The 19,086-nt window shown below is 42.6% G+C and overlaps 1 protein-coding gene across 1 annotated transcript in view; it reads left to right on the top strand.

The window, feature by feature from the left end:
• The window catches only part of zgc:63587 (uncharacterized protein LOC393431 homolog), a 192,341-nt gene that overhangs the window by 76,204 nt on the left and 97,051 nt on the right, over positions 1–19,086 (top strand). The window contains exons 9-10 of the mRNA XM_068055332.1: positions 11,528–11,629; positions 17,137–17,282. Of these exons, the coding sequence (XP_067911433.1) occupies positions 11,528–11,629; positions 17,137–17,282 (248 nt within the window). The remainder of the gene's footprint in view (positions 1–11,527; positions 11,630–17,136; positions 17,283–19,086) is intronic.

Genomic DNA, 19,086 nt, shown 5'->3' with positions numbered 1-19,086 from the left:
TTCCTTGTCACTTCCCGTCATCAGAACCTTTCTTGGCTGTCTCTGTTGTCAGTAGTGTTTTGGTAGTTCCTCTTAAACTGTTATTGCGCTCCTCCAATTCCAGCTTCATGCGCATCACTGATTTTCATGACTCCAACATTGGCAGTGATGCCATCAGCTGCCTTGGGCCGAAACTCTAGAATTCTGTCCCTACACCTGTCCACCTCTTTATCCTTCTTTTAAGATGCTCCTTGAAACCTGTCTTTGACGAAGCTCTTGGTTACCTGTTCTAATATCTTCTATGTGACTTGGTGCCATGTTTTGTTTGATAAGGCTCTTATGAAGCACGTTAGGACATTTTACTATGTTCTTGGTGCTATTTAAATGTAAGTTGTTGTTACTCCTTCCAATGGCTTCACTGTCAAAATTAAGACATATTAACTTTATACTCTAAATCAAAACCATGGAACTCCTTACCTCTTCAACCTACCAACAATCTTTACCCTTAAAACCTGAGTTTAGCATCACATAATTCTATTTTCCTCTTTTACCTAGTCTTTTCTTACTTTTTAAGTCTTGGTGCTGTCCTACAGTATTCACCAGTACCCCATTTTCTCAGAAATAAAGAAAATCTCTCCGTTTTGGTGCTTCTGGCCTCTCCTGCTGTATTTTAGTAGTAGCAACGCAATTGAATTTCATGTGACGTCAGAAAGTGGCAGCTGTAATGTGGTGTGCTGCAGACGTGCAGTGCATCTTTGAATAAACATGCAACAAAATGAACATTTGCAAAGAAATTGTCAATTTTTACAGCTGTTTTGCAGTGAAAGTTTTCAGTTCACAAAACTAACATTTGGACTTATTGTTTCTCATGAGAAAGTTAATGGTAAGAAGCCTGACTTTTGGCAGGAACGGGATTGAGTTAAATAGACTGTTTCGGAAAGGGAATGACAGGCTTTCTCATGTTGTAAATCTACATTTCCACAGGAAAACTGAAGGCAGATAGGCTGTAATAAATATTTCAACAGCTCTAGCTGGGGCTTTCCCTTCATTGTTTCACTTGGTGTTATCTGAAAGATCGCTGCTACAGCAATGATTCAATGCCTTTTCTTGGGCATAGTTGTCGACGGCTGTTAGAATAGTTGGTTTGAATGCCACAGCGGCTTAACACCCAGCGAGCAATTTTTTTTTCCCAGAGAAAAATTATATTAATGAACCAGCTCCACTCCTGTGCTTTACAGTACCTGATGTCAATGCAGTTGTAGAAAAGGAGATCTGTACTGCAATAAATGTCAATCTCGGTTCGCATCCCCTGCGTTTGTAATTTGGGAGCCTAACTATTCATTTGCGTTACTAACTATTCATTTTGACACTGCACATGGAATGTTGCAGAAGGAGGATGTTCATTTTGGGTTCGAAAGTGGGAGTATTCAGTCAGTTACAACACTGTTGGTAACATCATCCCTGTAGCTTACTTTTTGTCTCTGTTTTGGAATGTTGCATTTATGGTATGTGTGTTATCTCCTGGAGGTAAGCTGTACAATTGTAATCTTATTGAGGGGTTTGCGTTACATGTAACACACTGGGATGAGATTGTAGATTTGAAGTTATTGCAGGATATTTTTTGCTTTGAGCTTTTCACATGGGAGTCATTCGATTTAATTCTGTTCCGCTAATGCTGTGCTGACACGTATACTGACCATGGCGTTGATTACTTTTTTTATATGCGACTACTTGTCCAGATCTAGTTAATCTTCATGAACCAAGCCTTTTGCACATGCTGCTTGGATCTACAACATCTGTTTTTAGTATTAAACTTGTTCAAATAAGATATAATCCAGTGTTTTCCCACCTCTCAACACACCTTTATGGAAAATGTTCCTGTATTCAGTCACCGGGGATTCACAGCAGCTTTATTACAACTGATAAGGTATGCAGGTTGGTATTTGATAAGTTAATGTACCAGACCCTGCGTCACTGCATCTCAAAGAATCCTTCCTATCCAAGATGAATTGCTTACGTGAAAACCACTGTTCTATTGCAAAATGTATCATTGCAGAGTTCTATGATAATTTGCACCTCTCTTTGCTATTGACAGCCACGTTTTCAGTTTGCGGACTGTTATTGCTGATGTTTTGTAAGTTTGTTTTTATAGAAATCTGGATCCCTGGTTTCAAAATGTGTTTTGACTGCAGGAAGGCCTTTTCTGTAACTGGCTGTTTTCTGTATCTCCAGAACTTGTCTCTGACTCATGACTGTGTAGTGTGAATGTATTATGAAAAATGCTAACAGAAATACTCTCATGCCTTCAGGATGCATTCTGCTGAAATTATTAACTTCAACATTCAGATTGAACATTTAAGAGCCATAATCTCATCCTGAGCAGTGCATATGATTGAGACTCTAGTTCAACAGGCTGAATTTTCCCAGCTCAATGTGTTGGTCTTGGAGGCCGGGAACCAGGAAAATGGGGGGGGGGGGAGAGGGAGAGGGAGAGAGAGGGTGAATGGGGGGGGGGGGGGGGGGAGAGAGAGGGTGGATGGGGTGGTTGCTGGGGAACCTACCCAGGGGCGAGTTGGGAGTAAGCTCTGTGGAGTGGGCAGCCAATTAAGATGTTTATGCCCCCAATTAGGGGTGATATTGTGAGCTTGTTGGCAATTTACCTCCAGCGGAGGGACCCTCTCCTCCGCTTGCGAGGCTGCTAGCTCAATGGAGGCTGCCTCCCTGCAGCAGGCTGGGATGTCATTGGAGCCAGAGGGAAGTTGCACTCGTGGCTCAATCTGTTCACCCGGAGTGGTTTTCCCTCTGCTTCGAGGAGTATAACGGCTTTGTCCCTCATAATTTTATTTTAGAGTTACGACTCCGAGAGTGCCTCCATTTCGAGATGCCTTTGTGGTCCCTGTGCTGTCTCAGCGACGCCTATCCCTTTCGGTGGGCCTGCCAAGACTTCAGATTGGCTAGTCCTCTGAGTTGGCAGCATTGGGAGCCTACCCACTGTGCAGGCAAGTGCGGGCTCGGGAATCCCATTTGGTGCCAATGTCCAGGTTCTGAAACCTGCAGTAAAATCCTGCTCAATGCATTGGTTCAGAGTCCGTGTTAGAGACTGAGTCTGTTTTGACTGTTCTTAAAGTCAGAACTTTATCAGCTTCAGACATTCTAAGAATGGTATTCACAACTCTGACTAGACAAAGTAATTTGGCTTGACAGATTAAGGAAGAGACCAGCTATGACTAATTGTCATAGCCCTGTCCATTTGAAGCCAGTATAGCAGAGTTCTTTGAATCTAATAGGTGCACCACTTATGCAGGATTCTGAAATATTTCTGCAATAATAACCTAGTAAACAGCCAATACGGATCCAGAAGGGCAAGATCCTGTCCAATGTCCTTGACTTTTTGAGGGAGTAATGTCTTACATAGACTGTGGAAACCCTTACAATTTGACAAAAGTCCTGTTTGAAAAGTTGCTAATAAAGGTCACAATGGTAAGGAATTCAGGTTAAAATTTGGGATGGATAAGAAATTGACTGAAGGGTACCTCTTTGGGAGTTAGATCATGATAGGGGATATGTTGAGTGAAAAATTCAAGGCATCAGTGCTGGAGACATCATAGCTGGTCAGTTACAGGAAAGGCCTTTGCAGTCATAGTACATCTTGTAAACTGAGACAGACCTGTACTGTTTCTAACTTGGATTTGGAAACCCAATGGAACTTGGTCAAAATTTGTAAATGGCACCAAACTAAGGCAAGCAATTGAATCTAAGGAGCTTGATTGGAAACTGCAAAATGAGTTGGGCAAAATGCACAAGCAAGCGTACAGGAAGGAAAGATACGTAACAGTTGGTTTTGAAATAGGGACTAAGCTAATGATGCATGGCACATCCAACCACTGCAGAGCAGCAATTAACAAAGCAAATGGAATTTTGAACGATATGACCAAAACAGTGGCAAACAAGTCAGAAAAAGTTTGTCCAGAATGTATAGCATCCTGTGACATCACATTTTCATTGTTATTTCCCTCCATAGGTATGTTGAAATGTATTATGAGTCTTGAAAATCTTCAAAAATTGAAGCTTGTTGCTTTTAAAAGACAGGCCAGTTCTTAACTTTTCTCACCCCTTGCATCAAGGCTTTTAACTTATTGCAAATTTGATGTGATGCATCATTGTCTTTCAGGTACCCCAGGTGAGAATTGGTATTTGCATAATAAGGGTCAATCAAATGAACTTTCCCACCCCACTGTTGCTTATTTTGTGCTGTCAGAAAATGTAATTACAGTTGCAGCAGTTTGCCATACTAAATTCTGGGATAACATCTGTCGCAGCACATTGTACGAGAAGGAATTATACATTTGTTTGCCATAAGTCTGAAATTTGCTGCTGTCCAGTTCTGGTCACCAAGACATTCAAGCTCTGGATGTCATTCAGAGCAGAGTGATGAGGCCAATCCCTAGCATCAGAAGGTTGAATTATAGAAAGGCTGGAGTCTGGAGAATCCTGGGCATTTGTAGCTTTTTTGGGAAGCAATTGGGAGGTGATTTTTATAGAGTTATACAAAAAGTAATTGATATGGAAATGGTCAACTGAAATATTACTTAAAAATGAACTCCAGCAGGTCAAAGAGACACTGGTTTGAACAAATAAAAGGAAAATTGAGACTAAGCCAAGAGTCAAAGTGTCAAACTCATTAAAGGCAAATTTAGGATTGGTGTCAAAGTTCTACATGCAAAGTGTGATCAACCCGTGAAATGGATTTCCAGGTTGAGTAGTCAAGGCAAGTAAGTGCCCTTGAATCCTTTAAGAAACAATTGAAATGCCATGAAGGGGCATCTATTGGATCTTTCTGGATGGATAGAGTAAGTTGAATCAAATGGCTTTCCTCATCTGTATTTATATTGTGACCTGACTTGAATGACAGCTGCCCCCCACAAACAGCCAGTGCTGTTGTATTCCCTTATGCCTTTCCATTACATTTATGAAGAGCGAATATTCTCATTGCACAGTGGCTGACTTTAACTGTCTGAACTGCATTCAAAGCAGGAAAAGAACCCTTTTTTTTAAAGGTGGAACTGCAGTGCGTCATCTTTCCAAAAAGTTGCAATAGTGGACCTGAAAGTACCTCTGTGTAAAAGAGGCTGTATATTCTATTGAGTTGTCTTGTAATTTATGTTACAAATGTTCCAGTATGTTTACTGGTACTCATCAGTCTTCCTTTGTTCCTGTGTATTTATGCTTTAAAACTGTTTCTTGGAAGAAGCTGAAGAAGCTGAGCCAACATTTTTGTGCATGAATGCACGTACTTAGGATGGAAGGGAAATAAAATGGAGACCAGTACCAGCTTCTCACTGCCCTATTTCTGCTTCTCTGTCCAAGCTCCTTAGGATGAAAGTTTTAAATGTAATGTTTGCTAAGTTATGAAGCAAGTATTTGCTTTCAGGTCTGAGGGAGAAATAGAGGGCAGAGGAACTACTGATTGGAGGGTTGGGATTTAGAAGTGAGTAGTCAAACTGGCAGTTTATATCAGCTAGTGACTAAATTTATTGACTTTTTGCTGAGATTTGATCTTTACTGATCTGAAGATAATTCTGGAGTTGAGATTTTGAAAGCATATGGGTGTTCAGTTTTACAATGAATCTAACCCTATTGACATTTAAAATGAGAGACTACATACTGTTGCAATTTTACTAACTTCATAAAATGCTCAATATTGTCCTGTGCAAGATGAACAGTAACAGGTTATCTTTTACTACTTTATAAAATAGCTACTGAAACATATTTATTGTCAAGACCAACTGCTACAAATCTAATTGTTTCAAGGCTATGTTGTGCATCCGCAGCACTCTGCATTTAGCTTCTGTACAGAGCTATGTAGCAGGCTGTGCTAAATCTAGTGAGAAAAACAGGAAAAAGATTATTTTGCATTGATAACAGACATTGAGTATAAGAACATGGACATTGCAGTGGCCTTTCTGGGCCTGGGTGTGCTGGTGGTCCCTATGTCTTGTCTGCTATAGGTATATTAATTGTACAGTTACAGGATTAGCAGAAGCTGCAGTGTAGCTGGTGTGAGCCGATGCTGTGCAGGAGTATCAGCTGGAATGAGACAGGAGCCAGTGTCCCAGTGAGAGCCCCACAGTATGTTTACATTATATGGTGCGGGAGGTCAGCAAGATCCATAATCAGCACAGAACAAGATAAGGAGCAACAGAGAGCTCTCCAGCAGGACCTAATCCAAACATATCACACTGGAGAGGAGGACATATCTTTATTGATAACCTGTGCCCTGATACAGCCATTGATAAATTCCTGCTGCTTGTCGTCTTTGACTTAAGTTAATTTAGTTTAGGGTTGGAATTTTAATGTCGATTGCCTTCTACTGAAAAAATAAATTTTAGACTGTCTCTTGTCTGAGTGGTGATGGTATCCATCGAAACATTCATGTGCGTCCTGAAAGGGGCTGAAAAATTAACACTTTAAATACTTTGAAATCAGTTATCGGTTCAATGTAAAGTAGCTGAAATGGACATTGCTAGTGAGTAATTGTTTTAAGCTAGACTTGCAGGTACGGGCAGCATGTCTGAGCTGTGTATGAAGGGCCTGATTGACCCTATTCATTTTCCAGACGTTTTCTCTCTCAACATAATTTCAACTAAGAATGCAACACATCACCACTCTATTGTTTACAGCAATACTATGGAATGTAATGGGGTGGGCATGCCAAGTGCAGAATAGGTTCAGATGGATAATGTACACTATCTTAATATGATTTAACCTTGGATTCAGTTCATGGTGAGTGAGTTTTGCAATTCCTGCGGATACCCACCTTTCAGTTAATTGTAATAAAAGCAAAATACTGCGGATGCTGGAAATCTGAAATAATAACAAGAAATGCTGGAATCACTCAGCAGGTCTGGCAGCATCTGTGGAAAGAGAAGCAGATTTAACGTTTCGGGTCAGTGACCCTTCTTCGGAACTCGATTCTGCAAGCACCTCTTGCTTGCAGAAAGGTGAAGAAGGGTCACTGACCCGAAACGTTAACTCCGCTTCTCTTTCCACAGATGCTGCCAGACCTGCTGAGTGATTCCAGCATTTCTTGTTTTTATTTCAGTTAATTGTGTTTTTTTTTAGGTGAGCTAGATTATTGATCCAAATAAAATCTTCACACTTTTCCTAGATCTTGATCTTTGTCATTTTCCATCAGGAACTGGCATTTTATGTAAATCTGAATGTTGTCTGGCAGCTTCTAGTTACTTGGGCAGCACGTCTAATGAGCTTTCCTGTGCCATTGAATGGGAGTGTTAGATTTGGTCATAACGAGGGTCAAGTGGCAACGGCCTTTTCCTTGTTAATATTGTGGTCAGTTTTCCCGTCTGTCACGTGGGAAACTAGAGTTCAATTCCCTGAGAGGGAGGGATTATTATTGACTGTGGAATATAAACACCAGCACACACTAGTTTGGCCAAGTGACTTGTTTCTGTGCTGTATATTCTATGTTGCTTTATTGCCCACCTTGATTACTGTTCACTGGGATTTCAGCCTCTCACTATATCAACATAGTAGTGTTGTGTTGATTAGGGACATTCAAGCTCAGAGCTGTTGAAGCAGTACAGCACAATCAAAGTAAAAATTGATTTTGATATTGGCCATACCCACAATAATTGTGAAACATTTACAGCATTTGATACTGCGCTGTATCTGAAGGTGGTTGAAATGTGTTTACGAACTGGAAATTGTTTTGCTGCTTCACCACACTTCTTGCATTGTTCACTTGGTTACTTTACTGGGCATTGGCCCAAAATCTATAACATAATGGAAATTTGCCCTCCAGCTTAATGGAGTATTCTGTCTGTGCATTCTCCTTTCTCTGCAGATGTTTCTCCACTCTCTGTTTATGGGTGTGACCACATGGGCCAGTAGTGTGCTCACATCTCTTCAGACGTTCCGTTTTCTGTTAATACTTTTGCTGGCTGTGGTATCACCTGCTCTTTCTTCAGATTGGTAGTACTTTCACTTCTCCACTCTCTGGAGTATCCTTTTGGCTCAGTGGTAGCACTGTCAAGATTGTGGGTGCATTCCCTTTTCCAGAATTTAATCCATGCTGATATAGTGCAGTACTGAATGACTGCTGCATTTTTGGAGGTGCTATCATGCAGCTGAGATGTTAAAATGAGGCTCTGATGGTTCAGGTGGACTTCAAAGATCAACGTGCAACCTTTTCTGAAGAAGCACAGCGTTCTTGTGTCTTTACTGGCTACCAAAAAAGATTGACTAGTTGTTCATCTCCTTGTTTGTGGATCTTACTGCTTTGCTACTTGGCTGACTTGTTTGTAGTAACCACACCGAAACAAATTCACGGGCTACTCTAGTCCATCCAAAGTAGCTATATAAATTCAAGTTCTTTCCTTCCTCTGTCGATGTTACTGTATATAATAATCATAACTGTTTGAAACCCAAGATGCTGGTACTTTCAATGCCATTGGTTTTCTCTTTTAAAAGCAAAGATAGTGTCATTATAGTCATTAATCAAAATGACCCATGCGTAATGGTGTGGATGGGTTGTCAGATTTGCCACGTGTGTGAGGAAGCTGTTCAAATATTCGCTTTTGGTTTGAGATGCGCCACAGTGCATTATACTGATAAAAGATACTACAGAATATCAGTAATCCATAGAAACCTTTCTTGGGAAATTTAATCCATTTCACAAGCCTATTATTTGTAGTCTGAAATTTTCTGTAGCAGTCCGCAGTTATCATGAAACTGAAATTATACTGATTTAGGAACTGTCATTGGGGAACTCACTGCAGAGTAACTTTACTCTTGTTAACTTCTGCAGAAAATTAACATGCTTATTTGTGAGCACTGTAGAATTGAATGCTGAAAGCTCTCCGGATTGGTCACTTTAAAAAATGTTTGCAATGTAATTCCTTTTTCATTTTCTATAGTAAGGGTACATTTACAAAGTATCATTTCTTTTGAGAAGTTTTTTTGGCTCCTCTTCATTTTCTCCACTTTACCCATTTCTGCACTATCCATCTTTCCTTGGAGGAGAAAGCAGATCCACTGCCATAAAATCTTGGCTAATGCATTCTCTAGCCAGCCTCTGCAAAGTGCTCAATAACTGAGTCTGCTGATAACCTTCCCTCCTCTCTTAAGCAGCTGTCCCAACTGATTATGGATATATGTGGCCAAATCTAGATAGCTCATCTAAAGCTGTAGACTTCCTCTTTCCTCTCCAAAGCCCTTGAATGTGTTGTCACCTCCCAAGTCCTTGTCCATCTTTCCTGGAACGCCATGTTTGAATCCCTTCAATTAGGTTTCCATCACTGACACAGTACCGAAACAGCTCTTAATAAAGTCACAAATGACATCCTACATGATTGAGACAAAGGTACACTTTTCCTCCTTGTCCTTCTCGACCTGTCTGCAGCTTTTGACATGGTTGACCACTCCATCCTCCTCCAACACCTCTCCACTGTTGTCCACCTGGGACTGCTCTCACCATTCTTATCTAATCGTAGTCAGAGTATCACTTGCAGTGGTTTCTTTTCCTGCTCCCATACCGTTACCTTTGTTGTCCCACGGGGATCTATCCTTGGCCCCCTCCTATTTCTCATCTACATGCTGCCCCTTGCTGACATCATCCAAGAGCAGTACATTAGTTTTCACATATACGCTGCTGACACTCTGCTCTACCCTACCACCATCTCTCTCAACTCCTGCACTTTTGCTAAACTATCAGACTGCTTATCCAACATCCTGTACTGGATGAGCAGAAATTTCCTTCAATTAAATATTGGGAAGACTTAAGCCATCGGCCTCTGTCCAAAGTCCATTCCCTAGCTATTGACTCCATCCCTCTCCCTGGCAACAACCTGCGATTCAGCCAGCCTGTTCACAACCTTGGTGTCACATTTGACCCCGAGATGAGCTGCTGACCTCATATTCGTGCCATCACTAAGACTGCCTATTTTCACCTCCGTAATGTCGCTCGACTTCGCCTGTCTAGACTGATCTGCTGTTGAAACCCTCATGCATGCATTTGTTACCTCTAACTTGACTATTCGAATGCACTTTTGTCTTGTCTCCCACATTCTACCCTCCCTACACTCGAAGTCATCCAAAACATTGTTGCCTGTACCTTAACTCGCACTAAGTCCCTTTTCACCTATCATCGCTGTGTTAACTGAACTACATTGGCTCCTGGTCAAGCAACGCCTTGATTTTAAAATTCTCATCCTTGTTTCAAATTCCTCCATGACCTAGCCGCTCCCTATCTCTGTGATCTTCTCCAGCCCCACAACCCTCCAAGATATCTGTGCTCCTCTAATTCTGGCCTCTTGAGCATCCCCAGTTTTATTTGCTCCACCATTGGTGGCTACATCTTCATTTGACTAGGCCCTAAGCTCTGAAATACCCTCCATACACCTCTCTGGCTCCCTACCTTGCTTTCCTCTTTAAAGCCTACCTCTTTGACCAAGCTTTTGGTCATCTGACCTAATATCTCCTTGTATGGGTCTGTCGTAGTTTGTTTTATTATACTCATGTGAAGCAGGTTGGGATTTTTGGTGCTATATAAGTATATGCTGTAATTGGGTGCATGGTGTGTAACTACAGTAGCAAGGAGATTATATTAAAGCTTCATAAATCACTGGTTAGACCTCAACTGGAGTATCGGCCTCGATCTTATTTTCGGGGCATATTCAATGTGGGGCAAGGCTGAAGATCGGAACAGGAAACCCAGAAGTAAGGGTTTCCCGAACATCCTGTAGTATTAAAACATTCTTCTGTAGCTTTCCTGCCCGATGGGGAAAGCCTGCAGCACAAAGCTGCAGCCAAGCTGAGAACAGGTGGGTTTAGTGTGGTGGGGATGGGTTGATAAGAAGAGAGATCCTTGTGGGACGAGGTGTGGGGGGGGGGTCCATTCGTGGACAATGGAGGGGGGGGGTGCTGTCTGTTTGCGTTGGAGGGAAGTGGGTGGAGCAGATAAATCACAGGGAGTGGATACAGAGATAAGCTTGTTGGGCCTGGAGGCAACACTTCTGCCCTTTCTGGCCCACAAACAGTAGAATAAAGGGACTTGCCTTCTAGGTTCAGGCTTTCTTGCCTCCTTTTACCTGCCAGGTTCCAGAGCCAGGGAAACCCAGCAGACGATGGTTAAAAATGAAATTGCTGTTAAAATGAAGGCACACAGCTTAATTAAGATCTATGAAGGACCAGCTCGCCTCTGAGACTGGATTGGGTACCCACCCCTCGTCCTGCATCCGTTAAAATAGGAAATGGGCAGGTTTGCTATGGGTTGGGTTTCTGTTTCAGGATTTTAGCTTTTTAACTTCCAACCTGAAACGTACCCACCCGATTTTGGGTATTAAAATTCCCGTTGTTGTGTTCAATTCTAAGTATCCCACTCGATGTCAACAACAAATTGTTTTACTGTTCAGCTTCAGTTCTAAATTGCAATTCTTTCTAGTTAAATAATTATTAATCCACATAAATGTTGAAAATTTACATCCTGAGGTCACATTGCTGGGATCCCTAATTGTAGTTTGTTCCTTAGATCCTCGATGAGATCACTGAGCATAGTATCCGAATCTACCAGCTACCAGATGCAGACTCTGATGAGGATGAGGAGTTCAAGGAACAGACCATGATTCTGAAGGTGAGACATTAATGAACGGGTAGTGTCATGCTAGGCCCCCACCTGCCAAGAATGAGGCACATTAATTTTGTCATGAACATTGATTTTAAACTGTTAGTGGAGTGAAGAAAGGACTTGTTAAACAGATGAGACGTGGCTGGAAAAGACATTTAAATATTAACAGCGTTTGGAAGGACAAAGCAGCCATTCCCTGACACGTTCAACCCACAATTGACTGTTGATCACCTATGTTGAAGGTGGAGAGGCTCGCATTCCAGGCTGAATACACAAACGGATATGGGCAAACCAGCTAGTCACATGACTAACCTGCTGGGCAACCTGAGTTTTTTGAATTCGTAAAAACGGTTTGGGCGAAAAGCAGAATGCTCCTGGACTGAGAAGAGCTCTTCTGCCTGGCTGGCTCGCCACAGCCTCTCCTGTCTGCCTTCTCCCATCTCTTTCTCTCAAGCCTCTGAATCCACTGAAGGCGCATGAACCCCAAGGGAGAAAAGACTCCTACAGCAAACAAGGTTTAAGAAGAATACTGGGCCCCAACGAAATGCAAGATTTACCCATAATCAAGGACTCTACAGTGAGCTTGAAAACCCTTAACAATAACCCTCTTCAGATATTGCCTCAAACTTTTCCACTTTATTTTTTCTTCTCTTTTCTGTCTCTATCTGCATGTGTGTATCGTGTATGTGTGCTAGCGTGGGTGCGTCATGTATCTGTAGACATTAACCGAATTAGAGTTTAAGTTTAATAAAATTACACTTTTCTGCTTTAAACTTGAGAGCCTTTTGTGCTGTTTTTTTTGCCTTATAATTGGAAAGCAGTGAACAAGGATTCACCAAGAGCGAGCTAAAAATGCGGTGTGTTTAAAATTTAAACCCTGTTGCAGTAAGACCAGGTGAAGGCTGAAAGGGAGCCCTAGACCTCTTTCTCACCTTATCGTAACAGAAATTTGGGTGCTACTGTCCTGGATTTTACCCACAGACAAACGAGAGAAATTGGAAGTGGGAAGCCAAATTGTTCCCAATCAAAAAAGAGCAAGATTTCAATATAGGTTTTCTTGTGGTTGTGTGTGCTTGAATACTAATATGTCTGCAACTGAAGCTAGTAGCTGTCCAAGCCACGGTGAAGTAACTTGGGATAAGTTGAAAGAACTGTCTGTGGAGGAGTTGAGGAAAATGGCTGAGCAGTGCGGCACAGTGGCCCAGTGGTTAGCACCGCAGCCTCACAGCTCCAGCGACCCGGGTTCAATTCTGGGTACTGCCTGTGTGGAGTTTGCAAGTTCTCCCTGTGTCTGCGTGGGTTTCCTCCGGGTGCTCCGGTTTCCTCCCACATGCCAAAGACTTGCAGGTTGATAGGTAAATTGGCCATTATAAATTGCCCCTAGTATAGGTAGGTGGTAGGGAAATATCGGGACAGGTGGGGATGTGGTAGGAATATGGAATTAGTGTAGGATTAGTATAAATGGGTGGTTGATGGCCGGCACAGACCGAAGGGCCTGTTTCAGTGCTGTATCTCTAAATAAAAAAATAAATGAAGTGTGGGATCACTGTACGTGGCAAGGTTAGGAAGTCTGAACTCCTAAGGCTAGTAGCCAACCATTTTTCCCTTGAATCTGAAGAAGCAGAAACAGGGTTAGAAGCAGACTCCGACAGGGTATTGTTAGCAGAGATACAACTGGAGCAGAGGAAATTTGAATTTGAGAAGAGGGAGCGAGAAAGAGTATTCCGGAAGGATGGCGAAGAGAGAGAGTTGAAGCGGCTTGAGTTAACTTGGGGGCGACAGACTAATCCCAGCGAAAGCATGGCCAATATGGAGGAGCATTATTTAGGGAATTGTTAAAACTAGCTCAACTAATTCCAAAATTCAATGAGGAGGCTGTAGAAACATTTTTTGTGTCCTTTGAGAAACTGGCAAGGCAGCTAAAATGGCCAGCTGAGACCTGGCCTCTTTTATTACAAAGCAAGCTAACTGGAAAAGCCCATGTGGTTTATTCCCTGTTGCCAGATGAGAATTCCTCAAATTACGAACTGACCAAAAATGCTATCCTTGGGGCACATGAATCAGTACCCAAAGCCTATCGCCAAAAGTTTAAAACCTTGAAGAAGCAAGCTAATCAAATTTATCTGGCGTTTGAAAGAAGTAAGCAGCTGACTTTTGACCAGTGGCTGAGGGCTCTTAAAGTACAGCTCAGCTGTGAGAATCTCAGAAGTAATTCTGTTAGAGGAATTTAAACACTCTCTCCCACTCTCAATAAAGATCCATGTAGAGGTGCAGCGGGTCCAGAGAGCTCAGCAAGTGGCTGTTCTGGCCGATGAGTTTGCTTTAATTTATAAGTCAGTTTCCCAGGGGAGAAGCTTTCCTAGTCACTCCCACAAATCCGAAAGGGACAACGGGTGGGAAGGTGATAGGAGCCCGAGCAGTCCTGGGAGAGAAAGGAAACTAGAGATGCGGGGGCCTTCCTCTAGCCAAAATGGAAGGTGCTGTGAGCAAGAGTGAGACCCAGAGATCTGTGTGCTTCCATTGTAATATAGCAGGGCATTTAAGAGCTGACTGCTGGAAACTCAAGGGAAAACCTGTAGAGTTAATCAGGGTACACCCACTCAGTGACAAAGCGAACCTTATGGAAAGCACAGCAGAACAAGCTGTGACTTTAACTGTAGTAAGAGCGAGACCCAGGAAGTCTACCGCTGCAAGAGCAGGAAAATTTAATAGGGTTCCTGAGGGTTATCAGGGTTTTGTGTCTGAAGGGAGAGTAAGCCCATAACCCTCGAGTGGGGCATGCAAGCCCATAGTGATTCTCAGGGATACAGGGGCCACTAGATCCGTTTTACTGGGAAAAGGCCTGACCTTTTCCCCAAGAGAGTGCAGTGAACACGAAAATGGTGGTGAATGGTATTGGAGGGCAGTATATTCCTCTACTGTACACTGGGTGCACTTGGAGTGTAAACTTCCCCCCCCAAAAAAACGCGTTTATTGGGATGCCAAAAAGGGGGAAATTGAAGCAGCACTGGCACCAAGAGAAGACCAGCTGTAATAAGTTTTAGGATTTATGAATGAATGAGAGAAATGCATGTTTTTTTTCTATATCTTACATTTTTCTCTCGACCTTTTTATGAAATGTGCTTTTCTCAAATCGCTGGTGTGGATGTGTCATGCTAGGCCCCCACCGCCAAGAATGAGGCACATTAATTTATCATGAACATTGATTTTAAACTGTTAGTGGAGTGAAGAAAGGACTTGTTAAACAGATCAGCCGTGGCTGGAAAAGACATTTGCATATTAACAGTGTTTGGAAGGACAAAGCCATTCCCTGACACATTTAACCCACAATAGACTTTTGATCACCAGACATTGAAGGTGGGGGAGCTCACATTCCAGATTGACTGCTAAGCTGGCCGAATGCACAAATGGACATGGTCAAACCAGCTAGTCACATGACTAACATGCTGGGCAACCTGAGTTTTTTGAATTTGTACAAACATTTTGGGTGAAAAGCAGAATGCTCCTGGACTGAGAAGATCTCTTCTGCCTGGGTCCCGACCCGAACTCGACTAGACCCGACTACATGTGTTGGGTTCAGGTTGGGTCGAAATTCCGAGTCCAGCATTCGGGCTAGGGTCGGGTCAAGCTGGACACTGCTTCCGGGAAATCATGGGATCAGGCTTACCCATAATTCCGCACAACACCAGTTGCAGGAATAGCCTGCTGCCAGAACAGATGAAGGAGATTCGTGTTGGGTTGGGTTGGGTTGGGTTGGGTCGGGCGTGAAAAAAAACAAAGGGCATGGGCTTGGGCTCGGATCGGCTTTGGTTGGCTCTGGCTAGGTCGGGCCCGGGTCGTGTTTTAATTTTATACCTGAGCCAGGCTTTATGCCACCGCCTCTCCTGTCTGCCTGCTCCCATTTCTTTCTCATAAGCCTTTGAATCCACTGAAGACACTTGGACCCCATGAGAGAAAAGTCTCCTACAGTGAACAAGGTTTAAGAAGAACACTGGGCCCCAACGAAAAGCAAGATATACCCACAATCAAGGACTCTACAGTGAGCTCGAAGACCCGTAACAGTAACCCTCTTCAGATATTGCCTCAAATGTTTCCACTTTTTTTCTTTTCTGTCCCTATCTGCATGTGTGTATAATGCCTACATGCTACCATGGGTGCGTTGTGTATCTGTAGGTGTTAACCGAATTAGAGTTTAAGTTTAATAACATTTCACTTTTCTGCTTTAAATCTGAGCCTGTTGTGCTGGTTTCTTTCCCTTATAATTGGAAAGCGGTGAACAAGGATTCACCAAGCGGGAGCTAAAATCACTGTGTTTAAAATTTGAACCCTGTTACAATAAGACCAGATGAAGGCTGAAAGGGAGCCCTTCACCTCTTTCTCACCTGATCGTAACAGTAGCAACTGACTATCTTATTGCTGAAGTGAGCAGGTTCTAACAGAGGTGGTTGTGTAAAGTGGGTTTGCTGATGGGTGTGGGGGCTCATTTTAGAGTGAGTTCAAGATGAGGCAAGCAGATCCTATAGTTATGTCGATGATTCTAAGAGAAACAGACCCAACTCACCTGTGAAGAGCAGCTTACACTAGTTCAAATATGCTCTTGTTTGATGGTTGAAAATCAATTGTTGAGATGCTTTCAGTCAAAAACTTTGGTGTTTCTAGCTTTTCTCCTTAGTTTTTATTTTGTCCATGCATACGTTGCGACCTGAAAACTGGAAGGAAGCTCCTTTGGTAGATATGGTACATATAATTTGATTCTGAGAAGTGCAAACCAAGGGGGAAGCAGAGAGATTTAGGAGTCTAAGTACGGAAATCACAAAAAGCTAGTGGACAGGTACAAAAAATAATTTAAAACGCTAATGGGGTATTGGCTTTTATGTCAAGGGGGCTGGAATACAAAGCAGTGGAAGTTATGTTACAGTTGTATAAAGCTCTGGTTAGACCCATCCATAGTACTGCATTCAGTCCTGTACATCGCACTTCAGGAAGGATGTATAGCCTTGGAGGGAGTGCAGTGCAGATTCACCAGAATGATCCTGGGGCTAAAAGGGTTAATTTATGAGGATAGGTTTCATAAACTAAACTTGTATTCCCTTGAATATAGAAAATTAAGGCTGTGTTTTAATTGAGGCGTTAGGTGATGAAAGGAGTTGATACTTTCTTGTGACCCTATTTCCTGTGGTGGGGCTGCAAGAACAAGCGGGCATAATCTTAAAATTAGAGCTGAGCTGTTCAGGGTTTATGACAAGAAGCACTTTTTCACATAAGGGTATTGGAAACCTGAAACACTCCCTCCCCCAAAAATCTGCTGAGGCTAGATTAATTGAAAACCTTAAAACTAAGATTGATAGACTTTTATTAGGCAAGGGTATTAAGGGTTGTGGAACCAAGGCTGGTAGATAGAGTTAAGATACAGATCCGCCATGGTTTCATTGAATGGTGGAACAGGCACAAGGGGTGGAATAGCCTATTCCTGTTCTTATTGCGACCAGATCCAGATTTCCTTTTTCTCCTAGGCCAGCATTCCCTTTGCTGTGATTGGCTCCAACCAACTGATTGAGGTGAAAGGTAAAAAGATCAGAGGCCGTCTGTACCCATGGGGCGTGGTTGAAGTGGAGAACCCAGAACATAACGACTTCCTCAAACTACGCACAATGCTGGTGTAAGTATCCTTCGCTAATGCAATGATGTGCTCTGTACCATAACCACCATAAGAGACACTGTGTGTGCGAACCCAGTATTGGTAATAAAACTTCCTCAAACTAAATATTTGAGCTACAGATGCCCACCTGATTTGAACATGGGATCCCGCTGGAGCAAAACTGCCTTGTACTCGCTGCATTGTTAGTGTATTGAAGCACTGCTATACAGAATCATGGGATCCAAGTTACTGTTTCTGATTACCTGTGGACTGATTTTAGGAGGACACCTTATTGAGTGACTCATTCGAGTGTGTCTGCTCTCTGGTTACTTGAATTGCATCACTTCTTAATCACTCATTTTGCAACATGATTTAGAAGACACTGACAGTGGCTTCTCCTGGTTCATCTCAAGGAGATGATTGTAATGCAGATGGATAATATATTAGAAAGGAGAGAGGCAGCCAGCATGAAGACTGTAATGTTTCAGAGATCTTAGCAACAAATCCTGCTCCGCTGTCTGCAAAATGCACTACATTGTGATTTCATTTTCTTTACTGGATCATAGTAAGGCCATTCACTACTTCAAACCAAATAAGCTATACTTAAGGAAATACCTTATGTACTGAAACTTAAATGAACTGACTTTGGAGAAGCCTGAATTCTAACCCTGATTATAATTGAGTACAGTTAAATGGAACTTGAGTGAGTCACCTTGCTTACACACCAGAGGTTAACTTGATTTTGAGTAATCTGCTCTGCCATGTTGACCATTCGTGTTTCATGAGGTCTTAATTCAATTCATACCATTTACATTTGCTGTTGCTTAGAAGAACTTGAATGTATCACTGAAGCTAAGGAATTTGATATAGCGGGATTTTTCTGTTTCACCCTCCACTGTGTCTGTGCTGCCAGAACGCTCTGTCCAACAACCAGTCTTGGATAAACTGCAATTTTCACCGGTTAAACCTCAGCAAGACTGAAACCATTATCTCTTGCCCAAACCCCCCCACCCCACCCTCACCACAAGGTCATCACCATTGATTACTACCAGTTCCAAATTTGCAACTCTCTGCCTGGCCACTGCATCAGGTTTAACCAGACTGGATGTAACGTTGGCATCCTTTTTGATACAGAATTGAGCTTCAATATCCTCTCCATCATAAAAATCTCATGCTTCCACCTCTAACATCGCCCATCTCTGCCTTGTTTCAGCCCATCTGCTACTGAAACCCTCAGCCATGCCTTTGCCACCTTCAGACTTAACAATTCCACTATAATAAAAGCAAAATACTGCGGATCCTGGAAATCTGAAATAGAAACATGAAGTGCTGGACACACTGAGCTGGTCTGGCAGCATCTGTGGAGCGAGAAACAGTTAACATTTCAGGTCCGTGACCTTTCATCAGAACTTTTCATTTCAACAATTCCAATGTTCACCTGGCTGGCTCCTATCCTCCACCCTCCATAAATTTCATCCAAAACTCTGGTGCCTGTATCTTATCCTGCTCCAAGTCTCTCTCACTTGTCATCCTATCCTCACTGGCCTACATTGGCTCCTTGTCCCCATCACATCAAACTAAAAGATGTGTATTTGTGGCTGCAAATGGAAAATTGTGAGTTCTGTAGACCCTGTGCAGTTTTCCATTGGGAAAGGTGGAAGTTCAAGTTGCCAACCATAAATAAATCTATAGTAATACAGTTTCTGTCTGTCCGCATTTTCTGGTCGGTGGGTTGATTTGGTAGACGGAGCCTGCTACATGCACCGTAGTTACTAGGCTCTGGCTCTTGCTGCTCTCCAGACCCGGTTTCTGGGCTCCGGACTCC

This window comes from Heterodontus francisci, chromosome 23, assembly GCF_036365525.1.
Source record: "Heterodontus francisci isolate sHetFra1 chromosome 23, sHetFra1.hap1, whole genome shotgun sequence".
Lineage (NCBI taxonomy): Eukaryota > Metazoa > Chordata > Chondrichthyes > Heterodontiformes > Heterodontidae > Heterodontus > Heterodontus francisci.
This window is presented reverse-complemented; position numbering and strand designations above follow the sequence as displayed.